The 23,532-nt window shown below is 39.4% G+C and overlaps 1 protein-coding gene across 2 annotated transcripts in view; it reads left to right on the forward strand.

The window, feature by feature from the left end:
* The window catches only part of ism2a (isthmin 2a), a 31,888-nt gene extending 22,294 nt beyond the window's left edge, over window positions 1-9,594 (forward strand). For both annotated transcript variants that reach the window (XM_046062865.1, XM_046062866.1), the window contains exons 4-6: window positions 5,004-5,138; window positions 8,181-8,249; window positions 8,541-9,594. In XM_046062865.1, coding sequence (XP_045918821.1) covers window positions 5,004-5,138; window positions 8,181-8,249; window positions 8,541-9,058 — 722 coding nt within the window. In that variant the 3' untranslated portion in view covers window positions 9,059-9,594. The remainder of the gene's footprint in view (window positions 1-5,003; window positions 5,139-8,180; window positions 8,250-8,540) is intronic.
* Window positions 9,595-23,532: the final 13,938 nt, after the last annotated feature.

Here is a 23,532-nt window from a genome sequence, read left to right on the forward strand (position 1 = left end):
ATTTCAAAGACTATTCCAGCCCTGGCTCTGGGGTTGTTCCTAATTTCTGAAAGAATTCGTTCGGAATTGGAATGATGTTAGTAGGCCTAAAATCTTCGGTTGGTAGAGGTGTTGACGATGCAACGAACATGAATGAACATTTAGAACAAACCAGCAGTTATGCAAGAGTACGCTTTGTTGGCTGCTCATCGTAGTCAATACAAAAATCAGCATATTGTAAAATTTGCTGATGATAGCATTATTATGCATCTCACTCTGTCAGATTAATCACATAATGCAAGAATTTGTGGACTTTTTTGAATTTAAATGGATCCAAAACCAAAACAAATAGACAATCGTCATTCATAGCACAAATGTTGAAATTGTCCAGATCTACATTGTGAAAAATAGTCCACTGCATTTCTGTCCACATAACATAAACTCCTTTGGAGCAAGAATATTGACAATGTTTATTCTTCTTTATTTGCTGGTTCGCATCCCTTTGTCAAAAGGACAGAAATCAACTGCTCTTAAATTACTAGCAAAACCTCAAAAAAGCATACAAGACACATACCATCTATGACTATTTTAAGCTGCTGCCATAAGGGATGTGTTGTAGATCATCAGTGTGTGACGTTTTGGTTTTATTTCAGAAGCCAGTCACAGTACAAGAACTGGTTCGTTTAATTTGTTTATAGACTGAGAAATGCACTTTTGACCTTATCCTAATCCTTGTGTCTGTCTTCTAACATACCATATTTGTATTTTTAGATTAGTTTTTTTATGTGTGTAAATGACTTTTATATGTACTGTTGTTTATACACTAGATTGCCTTCAATTGCTCCTTCAGGGAAAATTGAATTTAAAAACTCCTGATCCAGAAAGTATTACAATGGCAACCGTGAGTTGACATCATTAGCTCTGGCATAACTGCATATTCATTGTTAATACAGTGAGATTTCTATTTATTGCCTCTTTCTTCTGTTTTGATGTTTGAAAATTTAATAGTTAATTTAAATGGTGCAGTGATTTGATCCAATTTGCAGCACACTTGGCCTGTCCTCAGTTCACTCCATGATGATGCAGCACCCACTTTGGAAACCACTGGTCTCCTCTGACCTCTCTTGAACTGTGGCTCCATGTTATCAGTGCAGTTAGTAGTCTGTGAACCTCCAGCTACCTGTAAACCTTTGTTTATAATTATAATTTAATTCAATAACAGTTCGTAGCTGTCAGTAAAAACACGTTTAAAATGTTAAACACTCGGCAATTAAGCATTTCTAGATAGTTTTAGCAGTATACGTTTGGATGCTTGGAAGGTTTGCTTGACAACCACAATAAAAGAACAATGAAAACATTTAACCCTCCCCTTCCACACCCCCAAGACAATAGAGATAATGTTTCTGAATGAGGCTTTTGTGAAGTGTAGGGCTTTCTGCTTGTATAGAAAAGTCTGAGTGTTTGGATAGTATTACCTTATCACTGCTGTGTGTGTGTGTGTGTGTGTGTGTGTGTGTGTGGTGGTGGTGGGGGGGGGGCAAACAGGCCTGGGTCATGTTAGCTGTGTGCTGTCTGAAGATGTTTTTGTTCTGTTGACTTGACCGTCTGACTGAGAGGGCTGCACACACCCTGTGCCTAACATACACACACTCACACACAAGTGCACACACAATTTATTATAGGGTCTGCTCCTTGAACGTCCTCTACATAAACATGTCAAACACACACAAACTCATAAATGATACTCAGAACCAGTTCACTGTACTGGCTTTATTCAGTGGTGTACTTTCAAAATGAGCAGAGAGGATTAACAGTGAATGGTGCATACTGTGCATATCAATTAAAATGCTTAGTCTAACTAATATGATGTTGTCAAGAGTAGCTGCTGTGATAAAGTTGACTTTTTTTCTAGAGCCGTTCATTAAAAACTTTGCATCTATCACAAAGTCGCCACAGGTCGCTACAGACCTCGCATCTCTGCTCCGGGCTGGAGGCACCAGGCTACATAAGCTTCTACTAACATAACACATCCAAACCTCCCATCTAAACGTCAGCCGTCCCGATGCATTGTGGGTCATGTAGGCGCTGGATTTGGACAAGGAAGAACAATGTGTGGGGAAAAAAACAAAGGACTTTTCTGGTTCTGCTGCATAGATTTTGGTTATTTTTGTCACTTTTGGAGAGTGCAATGCTAAATCGGTCGATCGCTCATAAACAATATATTGCTGTAAGAATAGTTGCTATACTTTTGGTAGCTTCAGCACATTTCAGCAACAAACATGGAGAGTTTAGCTAATAACAAACGTGGTGAATTTAGCTAATAACAACATATCAGACAGATCCTGAGGCTTCTTATCTCCCGATCAATTTAACTACTAGATTATGTTCTACACAGTCAGCTTTCTCTTTAAATGTGAGGCCAGTGTTGTGTAAGTTTTGGAAACTTGCTTGTTTTCCCTGAAGTTGAATACATTTCATTAGAGCTTATTAATATTTTCTGACATTAGTGGAAGTGTTTTATGTTTGGGTTGAACTGACTGTTTAAGTTAAATGAGGTCTTAAGATTTGAGTTGGACTCTGCTCTTAAATTTCTTTGGTAGTTGGAACAATAACATTTAAAGCAGCATTGCTTAAACCTTTTTACCCCTTGTCTTCAGTGGAACAAGCTGTAAACACAACATCAGGATTTATGTGCAATCCATTTGTCACTCTCCTTTTAGCTCTGGTTTGGTCTCTACCAACTCTGGAGAAAAATATCTGGTTCCTTAGCTGCTAAATACTCATATGTTCAACATCTAGTCACAAATTTTGTTAACCAAAACAGCTGCTCGCCATAAAGCCAAATCACCACCTCCATTTGTGAGATAAAATGTATTGGCTGAACCGTTCTGCTAACGTGGGCCTTGGATAGGCCTTCTGTATTAAATCTTAGCATGTCATTAACACCTTTACTGGTTTACTTTGGTCTTTCTTCTCTGTAGAACCAGCTCTCCTTCTGTCTGTCTTCTTCCTCTACTCTCCCCTCTGCAGGCCTCAGCTTCTGATGCCAGCAATCAGCACAGTATGGCTAACCTTGTGGCAATGCAGCCAAGGTAAATTACCAGCTCCAAGTGAAAAGGAATCAAAGAAAATGAACTAATCTCTACCCTCCTATCATATTCTTCCATTATTTCCCCCACTGTTGCTGTTGTTCATTTTTAAGCCACTAGAAAACTAAACATATCCATGATTTGCATTAGGTGACTTGTACACAGCCTTAGAGGTGCATAACTGCTACAAAGGGGGAAACACAGTAAACCTTGTTAATTAACCTGCTGCGCTTCTCTTTTATTTTTTTTTTTTTTTTTTTTTTAAGCTTTATTTGTTTTTGACAAAGCAGTACCTTATCAGAGTGATTCAAATGTAGAAAAAATGATTTTTATGAGAGAAGCAGACTATGGATTTCAATAAAGACTTGCAGCAAGCTAACCTCCCTCCAAAGTATGGCATTATACCCTTTATAAATACATTCTAACAAGTTCAATCAGTTTTTAAAAACCGCATCGAATTTGGATCCGTTCAGTGTCACTTCAAAAATCTCAAAATCATTCATGTGCCTCTAAAATCTTCTGCCAGCTCTGTTCGTAATGTCTGATTGAAGAAATCGATTAAGATTAACCTCAGTACAACTGCAGTAAAAAACTAAACCTACTAAAATGTTGAGCTGCGAGTGTATATATAAGTCTTATCTTGCTAGCTGCGGTGCTAGCTCAGCTACCTTACCATGCACGACGTAGTCATTCCTTAGGAGACTGCATTGTAAACGTCCATTGGTGTTGTTTTGGTTGCTCCAATAATCAAATTCAAATAAAGTTGTTTAGATAGGAAACTAAACTGTTGACTTGTTGACAACCTGTTTGATTGTCTGACTGTGTTTCTGTCCTGTTTGTTTTTGTGATGTCACCATGGTCCTAGGTCTACATTGAGTACAGTGTTATTAATACTACAACAAAATCAGGTAGGATAAGTAATAGTAGACCATGTTGATAAGACAACAACAAGAAAACTTTTTAAATGACCCACTCATATATGGACGATGGAGGGACGTTTTACCGCCAGGGGATGTTGGGGAGGCGGTGAAGTTGCTGTTGTTCAGGCATTTCATTGTGCTGCAGGCTCCTTGTGCTGGTGCACTCCCCGGCCGGTGTCTGAGCTTACTTAACTTGCATATTGCAGTGTGATGACACACACACCCACACAGAGTTTCATGTGCTCACACTCCAACTGACTCTTTTCACTCTCATATACACACGCCAGCTGGCTGTACTTCCTGCCTGATCATTAGCGCGATTATGACTTTCTCCAAAAGTATGCAATATTCATTTAGTCGCAGTGCATCATTAACTTCTGTGTGGAAACAGGACTGAGGGGAATAGTTCCAGATCTTTGAGGCTGGGCTAAACTTACTGGCATGTTTGTCTGCAGCCCAAAGATCAGGTCAGAACAGGTAGGAAAGCTTAGCATCACTGACAGATTTCAGAAGGCTTTGATGGGTATAGATAGATTATTTTAAACTTCTTATTGTAGAAATATATATGATTTTACCCTAAAAAGAAGTAGCCATTGAGCTTCTGCATTAAGCGCCAGTTGTTGATAAAATGTTGGCACTTAACTCAGTTCATACCGTTCTCAAAGCACAACGAAGAATTTTGCTAGCATACAGCCGTCATCACTCTCACTGCAAGAAGACTTTCAGTCCTGCTGGCTCCTTTCCTCCCCTCCTCCTCAGTCTTTTGAAGTTCTCCCCTCTCTCCCCTCCTGCATGTGTTGTTTAAACACAGAGGAGCATGTCTCAGAGGTCCCACGCTGTCGTTACCCGGCTCTTTTCAGCCGCTCCTTAATTGCATAATACACATACACCAGCTGGGCGAGGAATTCACAAGGCTAACTTCAAAGCCTGCTCTTATTATCTTACTCTATAGTTTTGCTTTTGTCCCCTCTGTGCTGTCTCCCCTTCATCCATCTTTTCTCTCTGTGTTTTTCAGAGTACGAGGAGGAGTGGAGCGCCTGGGCTCCCTGCAGCGTCACCTGTGGACACGGCACCCAGAAACGCACCCGTTCCTGCGGTTATGCATGCACAGCGACTGAGTCACGAACATGTGACCTGGAGAGCTGTGCCAGTAAGAAGCAGAAACTCTGTTATGTGGCAAGATTGTAAAAATCTGACTTGTGTTACCACTTTTTATTGAATGTGTTTTAATAGCAAAGGTAGCTTAAAAAACTGCATCAGTCATTAATCACCTAAAAACCCGCCCTTATTTGCCGATCTGACAAGAAGTGGGATAACATTAAATTAAACCTCTCAGTTACATTTTTAGATGATCTACCAAGTTACTGGAGTATGTACGGTGAACTTGTTAGTAAGAGCAAGGTTTTGTTTCACTTTAAAAGAGGAAAAGCAAGAATGCCAGTACAGTGCCAGTGGCCATAGACCATTTGAGAACGCCTCTAGCAGACCAACACCATGCCACAAAAAAATACTAAAGACTAAAGACTTTGGAGCACATAACAGACAACCAGTTACAAATATACCACCTCCTTCCCCAGTGTGGCCTTAACCAGTCTAAACCAGAAATTTTATCAAAATTGCAGTATGACCTGTTAAAGGTGATATGTGTGTCAAAATACCGTTTTAAATTTAATATAGCCTGTTGCGCAGATGTAAAATTGTTATTTAAATGTAAATGTGTATAGCGATGTAAAAATTATCATTCCCCCCAATATTGCAAATCATATGGCAAATGCATTATCATTCTAATTTGTTGTATTTCACATTATAATAGTGCTCAGTATGTAGTCTGCTCCAAAAGTATAGTCCTATGATGACAGTTGCAATTTGGGCTGTATTCAATCAATGATAGTGTGTTATTTCTTACAATGATGGTGAAACATTCACTGCTGAAATAATCTGTTGACAGCCAAAAGGCATGCTGCCAAAAAAAAGCCTGTGCCCTATGCTATGTTCATTGCAGCCTTGAGATGTTTCTACATCTCATAATGTTGATGGATTGTGGGGATATGATCTGTAGTCTTTAATTATTGGTGCAGATAATTAGTCTGCCCCCCTGTGACCGAGATAATAAAATACAGCAGTAGGCTATAACAAAACACTGGATAGATGATGCAGTTGAGCCACATGTTATATTTAACCGACTTCCCTTTAAAATGACGACTCTAAAGCAAGGATGTCTCATTTTATTAGATGCCTGTTGCCTCGACTCCGCTCTCCTCGTGTATCTTTCTCACCTCCTCCACTCGCATTTTGGGTGGGAGGGACTTAGACTGGAGGCGAGGAAGCAAAGTAGTTCTACGGAGCAATGTTTTTGAGATTGAGGATGCACATGCATGCACTGAAGCAATAAGATTCGCTTTCCTGCTGCCAGTTCCATCCTCTGATCAACGGTTGGTGGCGGTCCTGCACAAAGAAATGTCAAGTCAATTTTATTTTCAGTTTTAGAGCACGGGATGGAATATAAGGTTTAAGCAGATCAAACAGTTATGAATTAGCAAGCCCATTTACAATTTTGTAAGTCATCAGAAGCATCTTACAGTCCTATCTGACATGGATAGGCAAGATAAAATTAGTAAATACGGTAAAATGTTTTGGTTTTTGTTAAGATTCTAGCTGCAGCAGTCTGAACCATTTAAAGACCTTTAAGACTAGTCTGACAACAAGAATTTACAGTAATCTAGTCTGGATGAAACAAAAAGCATTAATTAGGATCTCTGCACCAGCTGAGAACAGACAAGACCTCATTTTAGCTGAATGTTGTGTAGGTGGAAAAATGTGATCTTGGTGATGTGCTGATCAAAAGAGAGGGTATGAACCACCAGGGAGTTACTGTTGATTGAACAGGTTGAGGGCCAGGGCCAGGGCCAATGACTAGCATCTCAGTTTTATCAGAAAGAAGGAGCAGAAAATAACGTTTAACAGTTTGTCAAGCAGGATACAGAGAACACAATGGATAGGACATAGATGCAGACAGTGGGGCAGAGATAGTTCCATAGTTTTAAAAAATCAGAAAGCTACACTGGCATACGGCAATGGCAGGCAAGGATCAAAACCAGATAGACAGTCCATAAAAGGTAAAACAAATCCTAAGGGTGCAGGCATGAGTCAAACTCCATCAAATAAGGTGGAAAGTCCAATATACTGTGACTGTTAACAAGTAGACGTTCTGGCAACTGACAAGGGGAGCAGACAGACTTAAACATATAAGTGGGGGGAAGATAACAAGACACAAGTGAAACTAATTAAGGTGGGGCAAACAATCACAGAGGTGGGAAAACGCACAAAGACAGGAAGTAAAGTAACACAAGATACATGAGGACGGATTCTTCAAAATGAAATAGGAAATAAAAAGCCTAAAACCATACCAACCTGATATCCAGGCCTCTAATTTAATCATTTGGGAATGATCAACAGGCACTTACAAGTGAGTATCATCAGCATAGCAGTGGAACTACATGACTGAGAGGTGAAAATATAATGAGAGAAAAGCAGAGGGTCAAGAACAGAGCCCCCAAGGCAAATTTCTTTAGAAAGTTACGATGGCAGTTTTTTTTTACCTACATTGCAAGGTAAACAGTAGAAATACAGTGTTCATGTTACAAACAAATAAACCAGGAATGTGCACCAGCATGTACTTGACTGACCAATTTAGCGCCTTGCCTGATGATGTTAGAGTTGAGCTTTAAAAGTAAATTAAAAAAAAAAAGAGTTGAGCTAGGTTCAACTTTTTTTTGTTGGGCGAGTCTGTGTTGGCAAACTGACTTCATTCAAATAAATGAGGGGCGTGCACTGTAAAGCTGCTCTGAACACTAACATAGAAGACTTGGTCAGGTTGCGTCAACTTCAGCATCTTTAGTTTCAACTATATTGAAGCACTAATCAGATATCCACCTTTTTTAAAGCACAAATATTGGTGATGAAAAATTCCAGCTTAGTGCAAGAGACTAAAACCAAAACTAAACAGAAACATTGTCATACTTAGTGTTTCCATTTTATTCATTATGTTCATTAATGTGTCCATAAAAGGCCAGTATGTGTATGTTTATGTTTGTTAAGATATAATTTATCCACCAAAGTTGCTAATTTCTTTCTTCCAAAAATAATTATTTTCTGAAGAGATTAATAAAGTAATTCTTCTTCTGTTATTTAGATACTGCGATTTCAGTGACTGACCTGACACCCACCCAGACAACCAACAGCACAGACTCTCTGGACACAAGTATGTACGGAGTGTGTGAGTGTATCGGGTGTATTGTTCCACACAATAGACAACAGGTTGTGCTCCATGTTTTCAATAGGTGTTGGCCTGCATGAAACATTGTGCTCCATTCAGTGGTGGGTTACAAATTCACTCACTCTGTGAAATGCTGCATGATGCACTAGTTACTACATTTTAGAGGTTTCTGTAAGATCAACCAAAGCTTATTTGATTTCAGAAAACTAACTGAAGAATGTTAAGACTCTTTAATGAATTCTAACTTTTTCAAATCTCCCCCCCCCCCAATCCCAGATGTAGACAGCTGTGAGAAGTGGCTAAGCTGCAAGACTGGTTTCCTCCAGAAGTACCTGCACCAAGTGCTCACAGAGCTCCCCAGTTGCCCCTGCTCCTACCCCTCTGAGGCTGTTTATAGTGCTGTCAACATTCAGGACGGCAAGCTACGCAAGACCTACCGTTGGAGGGACGCAAGCGGACCCAAAGAACGCCTGGACATCTACAAACCTTCAGCCAGATTCTGCATCCGCTCAATGCTGTCGTATGATAGCACAACGCTAGCAGCACAGCACTGCTGCTACGATGATCAGATGAGACTGATAACGCGAGGGAAAGGAGCAGGAGCACCAAATTTGATCAGTACAGAGTTCTCACCAGAGCTGCATTACAAGGTGGATGTACTTCCTTGGATCCTGTGTAAGGGGGACTGGAGTCTGTTTCACTCAGTAAGGCCTCCGAATAATGGGCTGGACTGTGAGGATAATCCCCCTGACCAAGTGTTTCAGATGGAACTTAGAGAGGCCAGGGAGTACTGACACTGCAGGGTTGTGGAGTCACAACAAGAAGGGTGGAGACACAGAAAAACTGAAGTACAATGTTAATTCACCATTTCTGTGGTCCATATGGCAAGTGTGAACTCCTGCCAGGTGAAGTACTTTAGTGCAGTAGCAAGCTTCGTTGTTGTAGTCTCATGGCCTCCTGCATTTAAAGGGACATAACAACAACATGAACAACCAATACTGGTGAAGCTTTTTTATACTCATATGTAGACTCATAATTCGTTCATGGCAACAAAAATGAAATAACACTGTTGTCGGAACCAACAGCTGTAGAGAATGTTCTATTAGGACCCTTGTCAGCTAAACCCTGTTTCTGTATGTTGCTGCTACTCTATTAGGCAGTAGTGTGGCATGTCTTTGTACGTGTGTGTGTGTGTGTGTGTGTGTGTGTGAACAGAGGATGAACTTATTTATTGGTCCCTGAACTATTTCAATCAGACCGAGTGTCCAAGGAAAGGAATTCCTGTAGAGCTGCTAAACGGGGAATAAAGTCAAATGGACCTTTTGGACTATAAATTGTCAGCTTGTTATTCTTTACAAAAAATCTTACTGTTGTTTTCCTCCAGAGCATGTCTGTAATGTACTTCCTGTCCATCTGCCAGGTAGGGATTGACTATACAATATGCTACAATATGCATGCTCCCACAGCAGGAAAACATACAGATATTTTATGTTGCATACAATGCAGAGAAAAAAATTCCGGTGTAAGTAGCCCCATCTGAATTGGCATCCTTGTATAGCATTTCCATTGGTAAAATAATATATAATATTATTGTTCCTACAGCATTCTTGCTAAACTAAGACTTTAAAATGTCAAAATGGCATTCTATTCAGACAATGTTCAAGTTCAACAAAAATGTTACCATCTCTTCATCCCACTAAACACATTGGAAAGCTAGCAAGGGATCACGTTCTTGTTTCCACAATAACAACTTTTGTTGGTTGGGCAGCTGCATGAGCAGTGTGGGATGTTCGGGGATGGCATGAACCTAAAAGTGTTACACCCTCCTGTCACTGACAAAAATCATATTTTTGTATGTCTGTTATAAGATGACTGCAAGAGTAAAGAGAGCAAAAGTTCAACTGGAATGTAGATTCTGTTTCCAAAGTAATAAAGTCACATTTGTTAAATGCAAAATGACTAAAAATCCAGCCCTGCTACTAGTGTTAATTTTGTCATTTTAAAATTTAGTCTTAGTCTTAGTCCTGTGTCAAATGTCCTTGTTAGTTTTTGTCATATTTAGTCCACTGTATACCATTTTTTTAATCAAGTTTTAGTTGATTAACAGTCTGGGTATTTAAGTCTGATTTTCGTCAAAAGAAAATCAAAAGTATTTTAGTCTGTCTTTAGTTTTAGTCATTAACCATCATTTTAGTCTCATTAGTATGAAGTTGATTAGCATTTTGGTCAATCTGCTCAAACCAAAATAGAGATATAATTCGAATGTTAGCTTTGTTCTCATTTTTTATTGCAAATGAGACATTAACTGATCTCAATTCCGGGTGGTTAGCCTTTATATGCCACTTCAAGTTTGTGGTGTTTTTTGCAAAAATCTTATAACCACATTGCTTGCTCTCCAATATAATTAGACACTCTGTTTTTTTGTCCGCCTCACTGTATTTCAATTGGGCTGAAAAAAATACCGCTGAATGAACACTGTTCAAGTAAAATATGGCCTGTAATATTTTGTCTCCTCATTATACTGACAAAAAGAAACGTTTTTATGTTATGGATTGCATATTAGTGTCGTCATTTTTCGTCAACAATATTGCATGGTGATATAGCCACAGTCAGCGTCTAAGGACATAGTCGCCCTCTCGTCTTGGTCTCGTTTTAGTCTGGGGGGGAAAAAAGGTTGTTGACGAATATATTTTGTTTAGTTTTGTCTGACGAAAGTAACACAACCTGGTACATACCAACCTTCAACGATATGCAGTGTGGTTCAATCCGTTTGTCTAGAAAGGGATGGTATTTCTGTTTCATGGATGAGTCGAGTGGCAACAGCTAGTCATTAGCTGTAACACTGGCAGGACAGTAAGCCATGGCAAAATGTCATGGAAGTGAAAGAATCCATTGTGGCTGTTTGATGGTAACTTTTCATGGGAACTGTAGTTTTTTTGTTTTAAAAATGTTTGTGTTGATGTGTAGATTTAAACTTCTGATGGCAAGTGTTGTAGTAGACATTCATTCATCCCAGAATATTGCATACTTGTCCCCAGGAACACTTTTCACTTTTTCCATAAGGCAGATGGACAAAAACAATTGACTTACAGAAGCAACAACTGATTTGATTGAGGGCCCTTAAGGCTGCTCCTTAACCAAGGCTGACTGTAATGCCTCAGCTGCCGTTTTAGACCTTTAATCAAATCACCATATTAATACTTGTGCAGCAGTCTGATAATGATACGGTATGTCATGGCAACACTTGTATTAGATGAAGTGAAATGGTGGAAATGGCCACGTTTTACTGGGGGAACCATCTATACACAAATTCTTATTGATTTTCCATTATTGTGAGAGCTACATTGCTGACAAAAGTTACTTAAAATTACAAAGATTGCCAAGATCTACCGATAATTTTCTTGATGACACTGCTCATTCATCTTCAAAAACATGTTCTACTATTCTCAGCTCTCATGCTGTCACCTCTTCTCTACTTTCCTGCTCTGCTCTCAAACAACAACAATAAACACATGAATGATCAAACAATCAAGATAAATGTAACACTAAGTAGACTAGATATGTCAAAGACGCCACCAATGTTTGAGAAAGCAAACCACCACTATAGATTTTGATGTGTTTCTCAACAGCTTCAGTGATTTTATTAGGTTTTCAATGTAGAGAGTCCCTGGGACCCAAGGTGATCATTTGAGTGGGTCCCCATTAAAATGTTTTTTGAAAATTTGTAGTTGTGTTCAGGGATGGGTATCATTTGGATTTCATTGATATTACTAATCTTATTGGTTCTTTTTCATTACAAGACAATAAATTCAGAACAGGAATAGAATGTGATATTTTAATTATAACTAAATGTTTCTACAGCACATTTCTACATGTTTATATTTTTATGCTTGTTGAGCAGGCGTATTGATTAAGTAGTGGCTTTTAACTTGAAGGTATGTGAAGGTTTTATTGCACTTACAGTATCGAGCGTAGTTGTCATATACTTGAGTAATCTTGTGATCTCTGCTCTGCAGACCACTGACTTTGTTCCGTGTGTGTGTTTGTGTAGGAGCTCACAGAGAGCAGGATTTTATTTCACGTTAGCATAATCATGGGAACAATATGGTTCATCGATAGTATGTTTACTGCATTCGTCGCAGATTTTTACGTGTCAGAGACGCAGGACACACAGTCACAGGAAAAAGTATGTGAACTCTTTCGGCATAAATCGGTCATAAAATGTGATCTGATCTTCATCTAAGTCACAATAATAGACACAGTCTGCTTAAACTAATACCACACAAACAATTATATGTTTTCATGTTTTTATTTAACACATTGTGTAAACATTCACTGTGCAGGGTGGGAAAAGTATGTGAAACCCTAGGCTAATGGCTTCTCCAATAGCTAACTGGAGTCGGGAGTCAGCCAACCTGTAGTCGAATCAATGTACAAGATAGGAGGTGTTGGTTAGAGCTGCCCTGCCCTATAAAAACACTCCAATATTAATTTTGCTATTCTTTGCTATTCTCATAAAGCATTTCCTGATGTGAACCATTCCTTGAACAAAAGAGCTCTCAGAAGACCTAAGATTAAGAATAATTGCCATTTAGCTGGAAAGGCTTACAAAAATTTCTCTAAGCCTTGATGTTCATCAGCCCAGACAAAGACAAATTGTCTATAATGGAGGATGCTCAGCACTGTTGCTACTCTCCCAAGGAGTGGCTGTCCTGCAAAGATGACTGCACAAGCACAACGCAGAATGCTCATTGAGGTTAAGAAGAATCCTAGATTGTCAGGTGAAGACCTATAAAAATCTCCGGAACATGCAAACATCTCTGTTGACAACTTAACTGAACAAGAATGGAGTTCATGGGAGGACACCACGGAGGAAGCCACTGCTGTCCAAAAAAATTGCTGTTTGTCTGAATTTTGCTAAAGAGCACCTGTATGTTCCATAGCACTACTGGCAAATATGCTGTGGATAGATGAAACCAAAGTGCAGTTATTTGGAAGGAATACATAATCCTATGTGTGGAGGAAAACAGGCACAGCACACCAACATCAATACCTTATCCCAACTGTGAAGTATGGTGGAGGGGGAATCATGGTTTTTGGAGCTCAAAAGGAGATGGGTGATGCAAAAGGACAGCAACCCAAAGCACAGAAGTAAATCAACAACAGAATGGCCTTCTGGAGTGGTCCAGTCAGAGTCCTGACCTCAACCCGACTGAGATGCTGTGGCATATTGCTGAACTGAAGTTTTGGAATGGTTCAAAATTCCTACTGACTGTGATTGACAGTTCTGATCTGCAACTACAGGAAACGGTTTTGTTCCTGTTGCTGCCAAAGGAGGATCAACCAATCCACCCTGCACTGTGAATATTTACACAGTGTGTTCTAAAAAAATTGTTTGTGTGGTGTTAGTTTAAGCAGAGTGTGTCTGTCTATTGTTGTAACTTAGATAAAGATCAAATCACATTTTATGAACAATTTATGCAGAAATCCAAATAATTCTAAAGGGTATCCATACTTTTTCCTGCGACTGTACCTATCAACATCACTGCAGCTTCCAGCACAACTGTAGCCGGTAGCGATGACAATGCTGACACAGAAATGCTTCTTTGGGGACTGGTTCCAGGGACCCTGCAATGTCCCACCTTCCCATTGGCTGCATGGGCTGTAGCTGGATTTGTGGTGTGTTCAAGCACAATAAATAATATTTATTTCATGAACATGCTTTAGAAACAGTGTAAAACAGCTAGAATTGATTTCCCAACTTTCTCAACTTACTTCTTTTTTTAAACTCAATTAGCTCTGACAAGTTTTGGATTTTGAACTCAAATGTATGAGTTTTAGAAAGTTAAACTTGCATTAATTCATTGTGTTGACTATTTGACACTTTTGTCGTGTTGATTGACCTTACATATGTAAGTTATCAGTTGAAAATAAAGGCGAGAGTATGAGGTGCTGCGTCTTTTGAGTATGAGAAAAACATATACATAATCAACTAATTATTAGGGTTTAGCAAGTACTCGGTTAAAACGAGTATCTGGTACAGATACTTTTTATGAGTAAAATGTGTCAATATCTGTTTTGTTATAAATTATAAATATATGAATATAAAAAAATCAATTACTATTCTCTGAAGCTCAATTCTGAGGCTGTTCTGTAAATGGTTTTCTAATAAATATAGCAAGTTCTGGTCGGCTTAAATAACTTATAGATTAAGCCCCGCCAATTCTGAGTACAGATACAGAAAATTTGGTGTTCCTGCTCACCCCTGCTAATTATACACTGCAGATAAGTCATATATTCTAATTCCAACCAAAATATAGACACTTCTGTGGTAAACAAGACTAGTGCTACCGGTGGAAAGGGTTCCAGACAACGGCCTTAAGGCCCTTTCAGAAAGGAAGTGACATCTGCTGCTATTTTGAACTTTGACTGCGGCGTGCACAGGCACACCAGCAAGCTACCCTGCCCCGTCACAAGTCATTGAAGATAATAGCACAGTGGTGCTGTTGTTGTGGTCTGTCTTCAAGGCCCTTTATAGATGTAAACTGAAACAAATTCGGAATTTAAGTCCCTTAACTTGAAATGGAAAGAAGTATTAGTTTGGTTAAGTTGCTTTAACTTGAAACTGTGAGTTAGAATAACTCAAACTTGTTCATTTAACTAACATTGGGACAACTAGAACACTGTAGATATATCCACTTTATGAACTTAAATTTATGAGTTGAAACAAAGGCAATCTTCAAGTTGAGTTATCTGAACTTAAAAATGTGAGTTGAAGGGGTGTAGAATGCTTGTTAGACAAGTGAAAGCAAGTTTCCTTGAATGGACAATGTAATATAGATAGTTGTTTTAACTCACAGTATTAAGTTCAAACAACAAATTATCATTAATTAAACAAATTGTATAATGTAACATCATGAGTTGAAACAAAGCTTTTCTTAAAGTTGAGTTTGATCACATTTTTAAGGCAGCAATTGAACTTAAGTTTTTAAGTTGAACCACCTAGGTAATTTTTACAGTGTACTATATACTCCATTACACTGATCTTTAAATTACTAGTTACCATTCAGATTACATTTATACATACCCTCCCTCCTGACATGTATCTCCTGATGTGGTGATTTTGAATGTTTGTGATAAAAAGAAGGATGGGCTGAGAAAATAATAATACTTTTTATGCTAGATAAACTATTTATCACAAAGCTGTTTTTCTGAGCCCATGGAAAGTTGACTTATTAGAGATACATGGTTCTCACAGGACAGCGACTCTACAAATATATGATGATCTAATAAAATATGATGTATTGCTGTAGATTAAAATACCCAACATCATATATAGTAGTTAAAATTAGCTCAATTCTAAACATCTGCAACCGTATAATGCAACATAAACATTAATGCAGAAGTTATATTAATCCAGAAACATCAGATAGAATAGTAAAACACTAACAGGGTATATTTTTACTGCATTACTTTAAGTACATGTTGCTGATAATACTTTCATACGTTTACTAAAGTAAGGCAACCACTGAAGACAAAAAATAGCCCGGCACGTAACTCCCCATAAATCCACAACCTGTTCTCCAGTCAGTGCCCTTCACCAAGGCACTGGCATAGATGTGGAATTGGTTCCCGGGTCCTGCACAGTAGCTGCCCACCGGCCCTAATTAGGGTGGGTTAAATGCAGATATTGCATATTTGACAATAAGAGTTGATTTAATTTGAATTGCTGGTACTTTGTGGCCTTTGAACAGAACCAAGCTAGCTGCTTCCTCGTTTTCTGTCTTTTTGCTAAGCTGTGCTAATCAGCTACTAACTCTAGCCTCATATTTATCCTACAGATAACTTGTAGGCGTACAAGCCTATTTCTCAAAATAGCAAGCGATTTCTCATGTTGAAAGCTGTGTCTATGGTAAATTTAACAAACCACTACTAGTACAGAAATCCTTTTTCATTATGTCCTATGTAAGCAATTACTTCATGCACTTTCCAAATAGGACTTCACGCACATTTTGTTCATTTCTCTGTTTAAAAATCCTGCAGTCAGTGCAGCCTGATACTGTACACAAGTGCTTCCCGTTAGTGCAGATAATAGTCATCTCCAGTGTGTGATCCAGTGTGCCCTGAGATGAAAGTAACCTAAGAAGGTTACCATGTTGATTTAAACTCATCCACATCCCCTTTGGTATAAGTGCTTGTTTGCACTTAATTGTTCTGTTGAAGAGCTGACCTGTGTTGAAATATTTTCCTCTCCCCTTGGTCCTTGCGATCCAACGCAAACCTTGAGTGTTCTTTGACGCTTGGAGTGAAGCTCTGAAAGACCGGGTGTGAAAGGAAAGGTCAAAAGTGAGACGGTGTTGATGGAGGGAAATTAGAATGATTGGGGTGTGAGTGTGAGTGAGTGTGTGGTGTTTAGTTAACATAAAGAAATGGAGTCATCCTCTTATCTTCAGTTTTATGTTTTACTTGACAGTAAATGGAAACTAAGAATGTGTGAGGAGGAGCCACAGGAAGTTGTCAAAGCTAACCTGATAGATAGACTCTAACAACCCCCCTCCCCACCTCTCCTCTTGTCCTTGTGTGTGTGTGTATGTTGCAGTCGACACTAGAGGGGAAACAGGGACTCTCTTTTGAAGTTTCCTCCTCCCCCCTCCTTCCCTCCTGCTGTTCTGAGGCCTGTTACTCAACTATGTTGGGTTAAGACACTGACAGTGTGTTGTTTTAAGGACTTAATCCTGCTGTAGGTTATCGGGATTTGGATTGATATTGATTGGTCTGTTAGAGACAGGCTTTGATGGAGAGGATGGTCTTTACTTAAGTCACAGAAACATGCGTTAGGTTAGACATTTTTTCTTGTGCCATGTTTGTTTTCTCTGTTTCTGTCTGTCCATCTGTCAGTCGATCTCATCGTGGAAATGAGAGGACTCAAGAATTCCCACTTGGCTGTTTGATTATCACACATTACATTAAAAAACACATAACCATGATAAAATGTGACTCATACATACATTGCTTCTGTTTCTCACATGTATATATATATATATATACAGTACATTTAGGTACATACACATGTACAGGGTGCCAACCACAATAAGGTCCTGCAACATCTCTTCGTTTCTGTTTAAACAGAACAAATATCGTACAGCGATCAATGTTAGATGTAACAAGGTTAAGAATAATTTTTAGCAATGTTAGATTTTTTTATTTACTTAAATGTTTTTGTCCTTATCCTCCTTTTATCCTTTATCACAACTCCAAAAAGTTGTGAGCTCAGGTTTTGCTATGAAGTTTAATTCGGAAAACATCCAATGAGAATCCCTTCAGCCTGACCATACATGTCAGGGCATTGTGAAATATGGGAACTGATTAGATGATGTCATGGCATTCAAACTGTGTGCATTAGTGTCATTCTCTCAAATCAGTGCCAATTTATTGTAGCGGAAGGAACTAATGTTACAGTTTATAGTAGCTTCTCCAGTCAGTTAGCAAGGAGCACCCAGAGTGTTAGTGGCAGCTGTGTTGCAAATATTTAATTACCTATGTCATATTAATATTGTTAGCTTATCACATATATTCAATTAATGTAATGTTCCCCTTAATACTCATTTTACACAATCTGTCTGTCTATCATTAATAATTAAAATAAAGAAGCCATGCTTCCAAAATATGGTCAGTGGTAGGGGAGAATTGTGACTACTGACCTGCTTACACAGATTTACAGTAACCAGATTGTCCATAAACCCTTTCTCTGAATATCGGCATGACCCCGATTTCTAGTAACATGGTTACTTAAGTGCATGTAAACATATTGTTCCAGCAGCACAAGCTCTGTAGTTATTTGATATCAACACTAAAGGAACACGGATAGAGGCAAGATGAGGCATGAAAAATGAATTCTTGTCCTGTTGCCACCTTTTCACTTCAAATAAAATAACCACACCTTACAGTAGCTTACATGTGCTGTAGTTATGTTTTGTCATGCCTCCTGTCAACAACAACTCATTCATATCAACTTTGGTTTAGTTTGGTTGTGGCTCAAAGTTGCTGCTGCCCTGCCGACTGGACGTAAAGGATCATTTCTGTTAAGCGTTGTGATAGCATATGTGATGTTCAGCCTCCTGTCAGTCACCTGACACCCACAGGAAGAACCGGAGATCTCCAGTACAAATTAACCTCTAAAAATCATGCCACCATAAAAACAGCTTGATCACATCCATGTCTTGTTGTTTATCTTTACTATTAAATATTACAGTTCTTTTCAAACTTCATACTCACATCTGTATTTTCCATATGATAAAAAACAGCTAAACATTTTAAAATCCCATTAGCATGCATTGAACACAGGGAAATGCAACCTTGAGGAATAAAATGATCAAACTAGTTATAAATTAAACCACACAGTTTCAGGTTCAGTGCCTTGCTGTTTGGCAGTGTTTAGTACCTTAGATATAATATCCTGCACTCCTCCAGTTGCCAACTAACAGCTGGAATCCATCCTCTTCTTAGTGTCAGGAATTAAAACTCACAGCCTTTAATTAATACTCAGCCTTTTTACCTCAGTGAGAAGCTGGCACCCCGCAGCAATGACCAGCTGACTGGTAACAGTCTGTATCTTATTAGGTTGGATTGCAGTAATGGATCCCCGTGTTAGTGCAGGTCATCATCCAGCTGGTCCAGCTGAATAAACCTTGGGATTTCTGTGCATTAGCAAGACCGGGACCAAGCAGAGAGTCCACTCAGCCTCAGGTTTCATGCAGCATCCATGCCCTGAGCTGACACACTGGGTGGGACAAGTAATGTAATGAATTATCTAAATTTTTGTTCATGAGGGCATAATGAGGTGAATCCCGGTATAAGCCATTATTCCTTATTAATTTCCTTCATTAAAATGTGCCAGTACTCTTACATGTTTTAATCAAGTTACTACAAATATATACATACAGACATACATACATATATACAGATATGAAAACATATCTTCTAACCATTTGTCAAAATGTGCTGGATTTCACTTGTGTTTGTCCTTCAAGGCAGCCCATTGATTTCCATTCATTTTCGGTTTCGTGAATAAGCTTATCTATCACAATCATGTCTGCCTCTACTGTGGTCAGTAGTTGTTCTTACAGTAGTGCTATTTGCGATGCAAAACACAAAACCATCTGTTATGGTCCTTTAAATCAATCAAAAATGCAGCAGCAACTATTTGCTTGTCCGTCTTGACGCTTGCGAGGTAAACAAATAAATTAACACAAAGCGGTAGAGTGCACACTAAAAAGAAGCAAGTCCAGGACCAAGCAGAGAGTCCACTCAGCCTCAGGTTTCATGCAGCAGCCATGCTCTGAGCTGACACACTGGGTGGGACTGGGAAATCTAATTGGCCTGCCTAAATAAAGGTTTCAAATTAGAAAAACACCACAAGCAACTTTACACTTTGACCTGGACTAAGACACTGAAAGGTCAAATTCTTACCATTCTAAAGTAAAAAAAATCTAGCACAATCGACACATTAAATCCTGACATCTGAAGGCAGAGATTTTATATATATTCTTTGCTGAACACAAAATAAGGCAGGACTATAAATAAGCACCAGTTTACCTAGAAAAACCTAGACTATATGAAATGTGCAATGAGACGACTTTTGTTATAAATTGGCGCTGAAATAAAATTTTATTCAATTGAAATTAACTAAAATATAAACTTGGATAAATCAAGGTATTTTAACCTCACCTCCATTCAAAGTTCTTGGTTGCTTCATGGCATTCCTCATGATACCATAAAACTGGCCATTTGATTAGAAGCTTTCCCAGTAGCCCTTTACATTACAGCTCGGCAGAGGTAGCAATTAAGTGATACCATGTAAGGTGATACGAGCTACGGGAGGTTAACTCCGACTGTCATTCGTTATGAAAGAATGAATGAGCTTTTGTTTACTTGCCAAACTTCTGGCAGTCAATTAACGTAATCAGGTTTACAGGTTACAGGTTTATTGTTGATCATGTAACGTTACAGTTCTATTTAGTTAACGTTACACTGGGTTTGAGAGTCTGGAGGATGTGTTGACTTACAGTAGTTTATAAGCTGTCATTGATTGCATTGTACATTACATGGTTGTGCTCTGTAAATGAAAAACAGGTTACAGTTACAGAATTCCTTATAGCCATGCAGTTTTATTAGCAGCCTAGATTGAACGCAGCAGGAGATACAACTCGTATAACCACGAGAGACTTGAGACTTGACTTGGACTCTAGCTCAGAGACTTGAGACTTGACTTGGACTCTAGCTCAAAGACTTGAGACTTGAGACTTGACCTCTAGCTCAGATACTTGAGACTTGACTTGGACTTGAGCTCAGATACTTGAGACTTGACTTGGACTTGAGCTCAGATACTTGAGACTTGACTTGGACTCTAGCTCAAAGACTTGAGACTTGAGACTTGACCTCTAGCTTAGAGACTTGAGACTTGACTTGGACTCTAGCTCAAAGACTTGAGACTTGAGACTTGACCTCTAGCTTACAGACTTGAGACTTGACTTGGACTTGAGCTCAGAGACTTGAGACTTGACTTGGACTCTAGCTCAGAGACTTGAGACTTGAGACTTGACCTCTAGCTTAGAGACTTGAGACTTGACTTGGACTGTAGCTCAGAGACTTGAGACTTGACTTGGACTCTAGCTCAAAGACTTGAGACTTGACCTCTAGCTTAGAGACTTGAGACTTGACTTGGACTTGAGCTCAGATACTTGAGACTTGACTTGGACTTGAGCTCAGATACTTGAGACTTGACCTGGACTTGAGCTCAGATACTTGAGACTTGACTTGGACTTGAGGTCAGATACTTGAGACTTGACCTGGACTCTAGCTCAAAGACTTGTGACTAAACTACTTTATTTATATGATATAGAAGAAGCCCTAAAATCCATAAACTGCAATAATTTTCTAATAAAATATTTATGTAAAGCAATCAAACAATGTGTGCTACATGAGACAAATTTAGTATAATTTCTTAATGAAAATTTTCACTAATATGGGCAAGTCGGCACAAACATACTGTTAGGTTTAGGTTTGAGCAGACCCAAGAGCAGAGCAGACAGTGTGTGATGTGAAGTAAATGGTATTTAATGAACAACGCAAAGAAGCCTGGTGGGAGCAGAGAGCGAATCATGGGTTATGATGGCAGAAAGCAGGGAGGCAGACTGAGGTGGCGGTCTGAAGAGCATGGTGTAGAGTGGAGAATGGCACAGGAGACAAGGCTCTGAAGCACAGAGAATAGGGGCATGTAAGCAGGAAGGGGAACAAATGGGAAACACAGAAAAACAATTACTCGGAGGTGAACTGACCGTCCTCATTCTGCCAACACTGGTTGAATCAGATGCCGCTGGATCCAGAATGAATGTCTGTCAAATATCAAACTTAAAACTAACTTCACTGCGGTATAGAGGAGGGAGGTGCAGCAGGCCGGTGTTCAGGGGCTACAGTAAGGAATGTGTCTTTTCACTTGCCCAGCAGTGAGTGTGAGTAATCCAATCTGTGCACAAAGAGGGATATAAAACCAGAGCAGAGAATATAAAAAAATAGCAAAGCATTTAAATGAGACAAACAAAAGTTAATGTTTCTCTGATACCTAAGGTGCATGAAAAAACATCTGTTTTAGGGTTCACTTGTTTGCACAAGAATGCATTCTCCATTACACTGCTGGCACCGTAATTCATTGCCAATTTAGACTTGGCGCTAACATCAGTGCTGTTTCTCAGTTACAAGCTTTGTGTATGTTTACCATTCAAAGCTTTAAAGCCCAGGCGTACAGGATTTCATTTTCTAAGAAATGGTTGTTTTGGGGGAATTTTACAGTGAGGCACATTTAATGCATTCATTAAAAAAGAAATAAAATGTAATGTGGAGAAAAATATGTTATAGCTATGGACAGAAACAACAGGAATTCATGATGGATCCTGCATTAGTCCATGAATTATATGATCAGAGGTTTGTATGGTGCGAACCAGATAAAATATGCACTGTAACACCTGAGAGGCTGACAAATATTTACGACGCACAAGTTATGGGCTGTCTCTCACACATTGTTTTAGTTTAGAGCTGAAGATGAGATGTTACTAAAAAAGAAAATTTGAAGAATCTAAGCTAACTCTCATACAATGTAAAATTTCTGTTGGGCAGGGAAGTGGGACTGGAAGCCGGTGAAAACTGGGGGACAGGCAATTGAGCTGGTGGAGCCAGAGAAACAGCTTAGGCTCAGCGGATTGCAGCAGCTCCAAAGGAAAAGGAGAATGCTGGAGCACAGGAACAGCAGTAATTTTCAGCTCAGGGAAAACGGGAAGTTACTGCAGCTCAGCAGGGACGGGTGTTGGCCGGGCCAAGGTGGAGAGTCTAACATCTATTGCTTCTCTTTTTGAATTCATTTCAGTTTTATTTATATAGCGCAAAATCACAACAACAGCTCTCTGAGCGCGTCTCATAAAAGAGCAGGTCTAGACCGTACTCTGTGATGATATTTACAGAAACCCAACAATTCCCACCAAGAGCAGCACTAGGCGACAGAGGCAAGGAAAAACTTCCTTTTAAGAGGCAGAAACCTCGAGCAGAACCATGGCTCAGGGTGGGCGGCCATCTGCCTCGACCGATCCAGACTCCACAGCTCCAGAGCCAGAAAACCTGCAGGAAGTGATAGGAGGAGAGAGGAGAGGGACGAGAAAGCACAAGACTACCAGAAAGGGGAGAAGTTGTGTTAGTAACATGCAATAATGGGATGAGGTTACATACAGAGGGAGAGAAAGTAGAGGAGAGAGGAGCTCAGTGCATTATGGGAAATCCCCCGGAAGTCCCGGCCTATAGCAGCATAACTAAGGGATGGTTCAGGACTCACCTGAGCCAGCCCTAACTATAAGCTTTATCAAAGAGGAAAGTGTTAAGCCTACTCTTAAATGTGGAGATGGTGTCTGCCTCCTGAACCCAAACTGGAACCTGGTTCCACAGGAGAGGAGCTTGATAGCTGAACGCTCTGGCTCCTAGTCTACTTTTGGAGACTCTAGGAACCACAAGTAACCCTGCATTCTGGGAGCGCAGTGCTCTGGTGGGGTAGTAAGGTACTATGAGCTCTTTAAGATAAGATGGTGCCTGACCATTAAGAGCTTTGTAGGTAAGAAGAATGATTTTAAATTCTATTCTGGATTTTACTGGAAGCCAATGCAGAGAAGCTAAAACAGGAGAAATGTGATCTCTTTTCCTGGTTCCTGTCAGAACACGTGCTGCAGCA

This window comes from Micropterus dolomieu, linkage group LG11 (genome assembly GCF_021292245.1).
Source record: "Micropterus dolomieu isolate WLL.071019.BEF.003 ecotype Adirondacks linkage group LG11, ASM2129224v1, whole genome shotgun sequence".
Classification (NCBI taxonomy): domain Eukaryota; kingdom Metazoa; phylum Chordata; class Actinopteri; order Centrarchiformes; family Centrarchidae; genus Micropterus; species Micropterus dolomieu.